The 10,861-nt window shown below is 41.6% G+C and overlaps 1 protein-coding gene across 1 annotated transcript; it reads right to left on the reverse strand.

Annotated features, from left to right (window-relative positions):
- Positions 1-4,408: 4,408 nt before the first annotated feature.
- On the reverse strand, positions 4,409-9,122 carry LOC140737486 (cyclin-O). Its single transcript, XM_073063945.1, has 3 exons — positions 8,593-9,122; positions 7,336-7,521; positions 4,409-5,369 (listed from the first exon to the last, which is right to left on the reverse strand). Exons 1-3 carry the CDS (start codon positions 9,010-9,012, stop codon positions 4,893-4,895), a joined length of 1,083 nt encoding a protein of 360 aa, XP_072920046.1. The 5' UTR covers positions 9,013-9,122; the 3' UTR covers positions 4,409-4,892.
- Between the last annotated feature and the right edge of the window lie 1,739 nt (positions 9,123-10,861).

A 10,861-nucleotide genomic window follows, 5' to 3' on the forward strand; every position in this document is an offset into this window, starting at 1 on the left:
ACTGCACTCACCCCAACAGCGAACTGATTCCATAACCTATGGACTCACTTTAAAAGACTCTACAACTCCCGTTCTCAGTATTATTTATTACTTACTTATCTATTGTTATCATTACTGTAGTTTGTCTTTCTCTGTGTATTTGGACAATTAGTTGTCTTTGGCACATTGATTGTCTATCTGTCTTTGTGTGAAGTTTTTCATTGTGTTTCTGTTATCCATTATAGACAATCTGGCACATCCTCTCCATGACCTACTGAGCACCCTTTGGACCAGAGGAGCACCCTTTGGACCAGAGGAGCACCCTTTGGACCAGACCAGATTCACAAGGATCGTTACAGAAAATCTTTCCTACCAAATGCAATAAGCATATACAATAGTTCATCTCTGTGCGACAGGAGAACACGCATTATAGTACAATAGTCTCTGTTTTATTATTTCATCCATTATTATTGCACATTGGTAAATTATTATTGAGTATATTAATATTCTGTACCTTATTATTAGTTAAGTCTGCACACTGCTAAGTGTGCTTTTAAATGTTGCCACTGCAGCAAAAGAATTTCCCACTCAGGATCAATAAAGTACTTACTATTATTATTATTGTTATTAGTAGTAGTCATATTTATTGTGAATGCCCACAAGAAAATGACTCTCAGGGTAGTCTATGATGACATATATGTACTTTGATAATAAATTTACTTTTAACTTTAAAAATCTTGTTGCTCTTGACTTAATTAACGTACATATGGATTCTATGGGTGGGAATAGAAAGATGAGAAGATCGGGAACACCATTCAGCCCCTCTAATCTCATCTGTCAGCCGGTTAAATCAGACACAAGAGGCTATGGACTCTGGAATCTGTAGCCAAAATAACTACTTTGTTGAAGAAGTAGGTGAAGCCTCTCATTTCCCTCCACAGATGATGCCTGATCTTCGAGTTTCTCCAGTGGTTTTGTTTGCTCTGTGCACTAACTCCATTGCTGTTTGTCCATCATTAAATTACACTTTTTTTTAGAGTTATTTCCGCTGCCTACAATAAAGGAAATCAACCTTTCCTGATTGCTTTTTGCCGTTCTACCGAGTTGGCGAGAGGATTGCCCGAGGTTAGCCCTCTCAGCATACCTGCAGAAGAGCTACGGTAATGAGGTTAGCCTGGATGAGAATCTGGGAAGTCAGGATTTTCTGCAGTAAGGACGGGAGAACACAGAATGCAGACAGCTTGGGAGGAAACCTATAAGCTCAGAGACCATAATGGTTAACCCAATCCTGCTCGTCACACTTTCCTGATCTATCCTTGTGGCCGGGTAAGCTTTGCCTTTAGACCATAAGATATAGGAGCAGAATTAGGCCATCTGACCCAGAGAGTCTGCTTTGCCATTCAATCATGCCTAATCCTTTTTTCTCTCCTCAACCCCAGATCCCAGCCTTCTCCCCATAACCTTGGATGCCATGTCCAATCAAGAACCTATCAATCACTGCCTTAAATACACCCAACAACCCGGTCTCTGTGTTGGCGCGTGGCCTAGTGGGCAAGGCATCAGACTAGTAACCTGAAGGTCACTGGTTCGAGCCTCAGCTGAGGCAGCGTGTTTGTGTCCTTGAGCAAGGCACTTAACAACAAATTGCTCTGCGATGTCACTGGTGCCAAGCTGCATGGGTCCTAGTGCCCTTCCCTTGGACAACATCGATGGCATGGAGAGGGGAAGGCCTGCAGCTTGGGCAACTACCGGTCTCCCATACAACCCTGCCCAGGCCTGCGCCCTAGAAACTCCAGGCGCAGATCCATGGTCTCTTGAGACTGACGGATGCCACCACTAACCTGGTCTCCACATCTGCCTGTGGTAACGAATTCCACATATTCACCACCTCGTTAGATACATTACCCACAGTACCTTTCAATGCTACCATTGAATCTGCCTCCACTGCTGGGCCCTGGCAAGCCGTTCCGGGCCATACTCACTCCTAACATAAACCAAAATTCTCCGCACAGCTCTCTTTTGCTTCATTTATTTACACATTCGTTCTGTTTTTATTTGGTTGTGAAATATTTGTCTGGTTTGTTCCCATTTGTTCTGAATATGCTTTTATGATTCTAATAAATGTAATCTAATCCTATAGTTAAACATACATTGTGAATATGGTTTTAATTTTGTAAATTTTTTGGCTTGAATAAGTTTATCTTATCAAGCCCTATTACATATAAAAAAAAATTTCGGCCCTCTTTTATGGATCAAGCCTTTGTATTATGGAAAACAAAAGGTATAACATGTTTTCGTGATCTATTTTTAGATAATAGTTTTATGTCCTTTGAACAGCTATCTAATAAATATAATTTACCTAAAACTCAATTTTTTTAGATATTTGCAAGTTAGAAATTTCTTGAATAATATGTTAGAGTCTTTTCCGAAATTATGTCCAATGGACATTACGGAAATTTTTTTAGCTCTGAATCCTTGCCAGAAGGGTTTAGTAGCCACCATTTATAATATGATCATGAAAATACAGCCAGAAGTATCAGAAAAAATTAAGAAGGAATGGGAAAAAGAACTTCATTGTCTTATATCCGCTGAACAGTGGGAGAAAATTTTACAATTAGTCAATTCTTCCTCTATTTGTGCTAAACATGCCCTAATACAATTTAAGGTTGAACATAGGGCTCACATGTCCAAGGATAAACTTGCTCAATTTTATTCTCATGTTAATTCAACCTGTGACAGATGTCATTCTGAAGTCGCTTCATTGACCCACATGTTTTGGTCTTGCCCTTGTTTGCAAAATTATTGGAAAGATATTTTCGGTACTATTTCAACAGTTCTGAATATCAAATTGCAACCGCATCCTATTACTGCAATTTTCGGTTTACCAATGGTGGATAATAGTTGTTTATCCCCCTCAGCTCGACGGATGATTGCATTTGTTACATTAATGGCTAGAAGATCTATCCTATTGAACTGGAAAGAAATTAATCCTCCAACTATATTTCAGTGGCTTTCTCAAACTATCTCTTGTTTGAGCTTAGAAAAAATTAGAAGTGTTGTTTTTGATCCTTCAGTTAAATTTGAAGAAATTTATTCAACATTTTCATATGAGCTAAACCAACTTTTCCTAAACCTTACTTTTATTATCCTTAATTATTTGGATGGAGATAGGGAGTAATTGATGCTACTGTGTATATTTGACAAAATGCAATGGCCCATGTTGGTTAGTTTTTTTTCTTTTTTGGGGGAGGATATTTTTTAGTTTCTCCTTTTATCGTAATTACCATGAGTTTGGGAGGATATTATATATATATATGGATTATCATCTATTTGAATGTATACTTAACCTATTAATTATGTACTCTCAAACTCTGTATTCATGTTTCATTTATGTTTGTTTAAAATTAATTAAAAGATTTTTTTAAAAATGTAATCACTTCCATCATTCTAAAACGTACAGCCCCGGGTTCAACAGTATACTCGGTGAAGATCCTCATCTTTAGAATCATTATATCTCTTCTACCCTTTTTCTAAAGGCCTTGTATTTTCCCCATGTGTGGCGGTCAGAAATGGACTCGGTCTTCCAAACCAGTTTGTCACTGTGTGCGAAAGGTGCCACGCTCTGCCACTCTCCTGCGCCCTTAATTCAACCTAAATTATTCCGTGTCTTATTTTGAAGACCAGAGGGGAATATTTCTCAACAACCATATCATCTGGCTACTCTTGCATTTTTCGGTAATGCCTCATAGATTTGTGATAACTACGCTAAATGACAACATAATGGTCTTGGGACGAAATTAAGTTTTTCCCGATCATTGATTAGTATGTTCAAACCTGACAACATGTTTTTTGCTTTAGAGCTGGTATTTTCTTCTTGCTCTCTTCTCTTTTTCTAGTTAGCTTTCACACCTTCTTCTTAGCTGCCCAGCACCTCCCTCTGGCGCCCCTCCGCCTTTCTTTTCTCCCATGGTCCACTATCCTCACCTCTTAGAGTCCTTTTAACCGTTTTCACCCCCCCCCCCCTCCCCAATCCACTCACTTTCTTCCTCACACCTACTTATACTCCTTCCCTCCCCCGCCTTCTGCCCCCTTCCTTTTTCAAGTCTGATGAAATGGCTCCCCTCCATGGATGCTGCCCGACTTGCTGAGTTCTTTACAGCATTTTGCGTGTGTTGCTCTAGAGTTCCGGCATCCGCACATCTCTTTTGGTTTTATGTTTGCTCAGTGAAACTCTCCTCCAGTCATCTCGCTGACTCACAGCTGAAAGGCACCAGGAAGCTGTAGCAGGAATTAATGCCTCCAGGAGAAAGTGGGAGGTAGTGAAAGCCGGCGGGGAATAATGATGTTGTGTTCACTCTTACACCCACGCAACACTAAGAATGCAATTGTTAGAAGGGTTGGAACTAGCGCTTTATTCATTACTGAATCATTTGTTGTTGCGAGCACAAATGAGAACCGCCCAGAGCTATAAACATGAACATCTATTAGGAACACAATAATTCTAAACTATTAACCTAACGAAAATAATTTAATGGCTAGTCACGTGACTCCACAGTATTTCGCAAATCCAGTCTTTTAAAACATACAATACAATGGTATAGTATTTACAGGTTACAATTGCACCATTCTACAGCAAATATCAGTGCATTAAATGAATGTGGTTTCAATAGCTCCAGGTTATTGTAATCAAGTTTACAGGTTACAGTCATCTCCGATTGTCCGTACACGCCGGTATTATCCCATTCTACAAGTAGTAAACAGTTTCACCTTGCAGAAGTTTGTGAGAACTATCCTTCACAAATGTAAACTAGTACACACAATTCAAGGTTTTGTGTCATACATGTTTTAATTCGATGTAATTTCATTCAACAAACAAGATGTGATTCTCTTGAGAAAACAAGAGTGATAGCACTTCATAATTCAGTGTTGAATCGATTATTTGTCGGTTCAGGATTCTGCAAGCATGCCAGTGACTCCTTGTTCAAAGCCACCAGTAACTCCAGTGACTCCACACAGTCTTCCAGCACGCTGGGCGGGTAATCGCTGAACTCCAGGTCGATCACTTCGCCGGGATGTAACATCCGATCGGCCAGGCTGAAGGCAGAGAGGGCCAGCAGGGAGGGCGGATACCCGTTGAAGGAGTAATCGGCCAAACTGATCTCGACGAGGCGCCTGGCCAGCCTGGCAGTCCTGGCAACCCTGCTGTCTAGCTGTTGACGCTGCAGGGTTTTATTTGTGAAATACTCCAAGAAGAAGTCCACGCTAGGTGCGGTCAGCTCGAAGTTGAGTCTGAGCAAGATGATGCACTCCAAGTTACACAGCTGCTCCCGAGAAAAAGCATCACAGCACAGAGACAGCAGCTGCTTGATCTTAGGGGGGTAAACTTCAACCTGTGGGAAGGGAACACATAGATGTAAGTGACGAGATGTGGACTGACCGTTCACTACGAGTGTCCGTTAGCTCCAGTTGGCAGTATTATTTTGTTATCTGAGTCAGAATGTTATGGATTCCGGTGAATTTTATTCACGTAGGAGCTTAGTCCGGAGTCTTGGTCCGAAATTCCATTAGTTCTTTTTTGCTACCCTTTCCCCATAGCCTTGATTCTATCGCCGACTGAAAATCTGTCTTCCTCAGCCTTAAATATACCCAAATACTGTTTCCATATGCTTCTGTAGCAGAGCGTTCCAAGTCTCATAATACATGCGATCAAAGTTTATCTTTTTTTGCCCAATGGGATCAAGTTGAACTAAACTATGGCTTTACATTGAAACAGACCAGAGATATTTACCCATGATTAGGACTCCCAGCGCCGGCAGTTTTGATTTGCAAGGTCATCTCACGCGTTGATAATTATTTCCCCAATCAATATCACCTACAGGGATTTTACTTACAGTAAATTGATCTTATTATTTATATACTTCCTTTCTCCAACCAGCTCCTCTATTTGTTTATTAAGCAACACTGATTCCACTTATGAAGTAACTGGCGGTGCAACATCCTTATGGTGACCGTGTGCATGCATCAAAGTTACGCCGAACAGATACTTCCATCTCCAATCCGGCCAAGTACAGCTTGTTGCTGAGAAAGCAGGATTATTGAATAACTTACACGGAATTAAAAAGTAAATGGTCAATTTTCAACGCTCGTAGTGAATTATGGTAAATATGAAACACATTTTGACATCAGTTTCTAATTACAGCTATCTGAGATCCTTTTTAAATCGGCACTTGTTCTTGAGAAGTGAAAAACGTCTAACACCTCACAATTGATAGCTCGCTCCAAGGGTGGATTACTTGTCTTGGCGCTACCGAAAGCTGATTACGTCCTGTTCGGATTGTTTACCTGCAATTAGGTAGCTGATCCCACCTCTTGGCAATGCTCGTGTTTTGCATTAGACAATAAAACCCTAAAGTTCCACTCCTGATTGGAATCCAATAAAGTGGAGACACTAGTCCTTTGTTGCCTCCACCTATCACCTCCCTGTTTCCACCCTTCACTCCTTCCTCCATCTGCCAATCATGTCACCTCATCAGGATCCATTGCTATTCCACCCCTTCCCCCCATCTTTCAGTCTATAAAGGGTCTCGACTCAAATCGTCCACTGTCCACTTCTTTCCTCGGATGTTACCCGAACTGCGAGATTCTTCCACTTTTTGCTGCAATGAAAATTCCGTTCAATAGGGCCACACCTCTTCCGGCGGGGGGGGGGGGGGCTTCTTGTTCTCTCCCCTCCCCCCACATGACCCAGTGAACTGCTGATTGTATAGATTTGCATATCAATGCCGAATCAGTCTTGAACCATACCATTAACTGGTATGAGTCAGTGTCTTCAGTATAGGTGAGGGAATGTCATTGTGATTGGGGACTACCATATACAACATCTAATAGGGTTCAGATCTATGTCCACTTAAGACTAAGTAGAGGAAGAATTGCTTTTCTTTGAGTCCTTGGAAAGTCTGCTACAGAGACCAATGCGCGAATTTTTTTGGGTACATTTAAGGCCGAGGAAGACTATTTACAGTCGGTGATAAGAATCAAGGTTAACGAGAAACGGCTGCAAAAAAGAAATCATTGGCATGTCGAATCAGTGCCGATCCTATTGGATGGCCTCTTGTTTTGTGGGAATACTAAACTATACCTTCAGTCTAGTAACATCACTCACATAGTTCAACATTAATATAGTTACAACCAATATTCAAATTAGCCAAAGCACCTCGGAAAGCAATGCGCCTTTTTTTTTGTTCCTGTAACCCGCTACAGTCTCCGCTCCGTCGCAGCGTGTTTTATACTGTACGTGAGAATGTGTTGCAGGGGAAGTGGTTGGGTTTATTGCCCATTCAGTGCTTTCTTACTCACTTGTTTACACGCAAGAAGCAGCGAGGTTACTCCAACGAGTTGGAAACAATCTGAAGCCACGGGTGTTGTTTGAAGGAAACGGTCCATTATGTTTACAGCGAGGCACAGCGATTCAAAAGAAAAGTTAAAGTATCTGTGAACTGGAATCAGCCAGCTAACGAGTTTACACCGGTCATCTGCAGTTACCTGTCAGGAAAGATTAAATCATAACATACTCGGCAAAGCATAATGTCATTTTTCTGTTTCTCTTCCCATTGCGGAAGCTGCCCAGCGCTCCGAGTGTGAACTCCGAGTCTGTCCTATCATACTTGAGCTATGTCTGCACTTCTCTCACTGTTACCATCAGGGAGGAGGTACAGGAGCCTGAAGGCACACACTCAGTGATTCAGGAACAGCTTCTTCCCCTCTGCCATCCGATTCCCAAATGGACCCTTGGACACTAACTCACATTTTTAAAAAATGTACAGTATTTCTGTTTTTGATCATTTAAAAAATAATCTATTTTGATTTACTTGCTTATCATGTTTTATGTTATTTATTTTTTTCTGTCCGCTAGGTTATGTACTGCATTGAACTGCTGCTACGTTAACAAATTTCACGTCCCGATTCTGATTCTGAAGAGTTTAAAGTACAGCGCGGTAAGGTGATGTCCAGAGGCGATTCTGGAAAGCAGCTGACATAACCAAGGACACGTCCCACTCCAGGTTTTTTCTTCTCTGGTCGGGCAGTCGAAGTTTGACAGCATGAACCACCAGATTAAAGGACAGCTTCTATCCCATTATCGTCAGACGCTTGAACGGACCTCCCATATGCTAAAGTTGAACTCTTAATCAAGCTTTCTCGTCGATGTGCTTACACTTTATCTGTAACTGCAATGTCCTATTCTGCATTCTGTTTTCTTTTACTAGCTCGATGTAATTATATATGGCACGATCTGTCGGGATAACATGCAAACACTGTATCTCGGTACACGTGACAATAATAGACCTACACCGAGATGATGGGCCACTATAAGTGGCTAAGCGATCTGATTCAATATATTGGGATTATCAGGCATTGCATATCTAACCGCTCTGTAACGTTTCTAGACGTTGGCCACGTGTGAAAGTAGGCTTCCATTTCTGCGCAAGCAGACCAACTATTAAAGTTTTCAAATGCTAGTTTCATAGTTGTTATATTAAACAATCAAATCTTATATGTAAAATAATTTATTTTTAGGGTTTTAATGCATTACATTTCCATAGATTGCAGTCTTACCTGAGGCTGCCGAGCCAAACAGTTCCGGGGATGGAATTTCTTCTCGGATTCTCGTTTAAACTTGTAATAATCCTTCCCATGTTCTCTGAAAATCTGCCAATCAAGCTGAGTGGCTAGCCCATCAAAGGAGCAGTTACTTCGAATTGTGGGGCTACCGCTCGCTGTATCAGAAGGGCTCGAACAAGGTGACTCGTCAGTACAAATGCCACTATCACATCCACTGGAAACGGTACACTGCTTCCTGTACCTTGGATATTTGGGTCGTTTAATCGGGGCTCTTGCAGAGTCAGGGAATGTCTCAGCCCTCTCTTCAGGTGTAACATCGTCATTCACCCCGGCCTGGCGCTTTCCTTTAGTCGGGCTGAACTGACTCCGCACTGGCTGCAGAGAAAGCCCTTCGCTCATAGCGTTTGCAACCATCAGCGTTGTGCTGAGAAGTTGTAGAGCGCAGGTTTCATTTTGAATCTCACATGCGCTTCTCGCCAGCTCAGCCTCGCGTTATTGGTCCAGCTAATTGAAACGTTGGCAGATTTTCTTCCCCCACCAACATTACCCAACTCCAGCAGGGTTCCAGTTTTCCCGGTCAAATGACCGCTCAATGCTAATTCCTCACCCATCCCCCTTCCCTTCAATTCAGTTTGGCAATATACTCCAATATCCACTGCACGCGCCCACCTGTTGCACGGCAACGCGCTGAATTGTCACTCTCAGCCGGGTTGGTCTGCCCGCTGATTCCGATTGGGCTGCAGGAGTTCCGACAGTTTAACCAGAGCACCAAAAATCCTTAACTTGGGATTTACAATCTATATGTTGTTTAACATTTAACAATCGTGTATTGTAACATGAGATAAAGTAATCATGATATTAACAATGTTAAACGAATCAACGTGTTAGCACAAGACTACAATACATTGAATCTGATTAAGATCAATTTTGTTTTCTAAATCAAAACCAGTTTAGCGGCAACAAAGCAGCACTAAACCTTCATGGAACGAACCTGCGGGTGCTGAATTTCTTAAAGATATCATGTAAAAATCACGAACAAGAGAAATCTGCAGATGCGGGAAATCGGAGCAACACACACAAAATGCTGGAGGAACTCAGCAGTCCAGTCTGGCCTGCTGAATTCCTCCAGCATTTTTATGTACAAATCACGAGCAGTTCTTCTCTTAAGATAGAGTCATAATTTAAATGATTGTTGAGAAACTATTTTTGTTTGAACACTGGGGGTTATGTTTATTTTGGATCCCCAACTTCAATTAATTGGGACGATTATGGTATAGGACGATTATCTTAAACGTCATCGTATAGGATATAAGTTTATCCATGCGAGACACGTGCGCAAGATCTATGGAGTTAACTAGATCACTGCAAATTGCTGGTGGTTTTGATGCAAATATCAAAATTATTGAAATAGCGGGGACTAAACAAGACACACTCAGATCACAAGATAATGTCGATTACCAACCCCGATTGCATTCTGTAAAAATAATCTGCAACCTTGTACACTTTACTGCAAATTGCTGATCTAAAAAGGCACATCGACGGGAGTAAAATACTGTAAACTGCATTTCTCTACACACTTAAAGCAAATCCTCCGGTGTTTCAACTATCTCTGCAGCATGCATTGTCAGTCGGAAGAGCCTATTAACATTTATGAGCTCTGTAGTGGTGTTACTGAAAGCACTGGAATAAAAGGGAAGCGGGAGTTACCGCGCAAGGCTCGGTGAAGGAGGGCTCCCCTGGGGAGTGATGTCAGACACCAGACTCTAAGCGAGCCGCAGTTTCTCTGAACAAACAATCACATTCCAAACAAGTACACAAGGGCCTCATCAGCAGCAGAGCGCTAACTACTTGCTTCGCTATAAATGGTTCACCGAGTTGATGGGATTAACAGTCAGAGTGCAAAGGAAACCGCAAAACCTGTTCCTTCACTGCGACTGAAACAGTCAAACACATTTTTCCAGCTTCACTTTTCTTCTTTTTGTGTAATTGGTCTAAACTGCTAATTCGAAAATTAAAGCCATCCTTTTAAACTGTTTCGCTAATTGGCTTCAAGTAAAGTTTTTCCAACTTTCATCCTGATGCTAGAATAAGCAGACTGAAAAACTCAATGCAATTAAGAAGCAAACACGAGGAAAACTGCAGATGCTGGAAATTCAAGCAACACACACAAAATGCTGGTGGAACACAGCAGGCCAGGCAGCATCTATAGGAAGAAGCACTGTCGACGTTTCAGGCCGACACCCTTCGTCAGGACTAACCGAAA

This window comes from Hemitrygon akajei, chromosome 13 (genome assembly GCF_048418815.1).
Source record: "Hemitrygon akajei chromosome 13, sHemAka1.3, whole genome shotgun sequence".
Lineage (NCBI taxonomy): Eukaryota > Metazoa > Chordata > Chondrichthyes > Myliobatiformes > Dasyatidae > Hemitrygon > Hemitrygon akajei.

Excerpts from the sequence above, each read along its gene's own strand:
- LOC140737486 (XM_073063945.1), bottom strand. The coding sequence starts at position 9,012 with ATGGTTGCAAACGCTATGAGCGAAGGGCTTTCTCTGCAGCCAGTGCGG. Across the intron at positions 7,522-8,592 it reads GTTTGGCTCGGCAGCCTCAG|GTAACTGCAGATGACCGGTG; the intron begins GTAAGACTGCAA and ends CTTTCCTGACAG. Across the intron at positions 5,370-7,335 it reads TGCTTCTTGCGTGTAAACAA|GTTGAAGTTTACCCCCCTAA; the intron begins GTGAGTAAGAAA and ends CCCTTCCCACAG.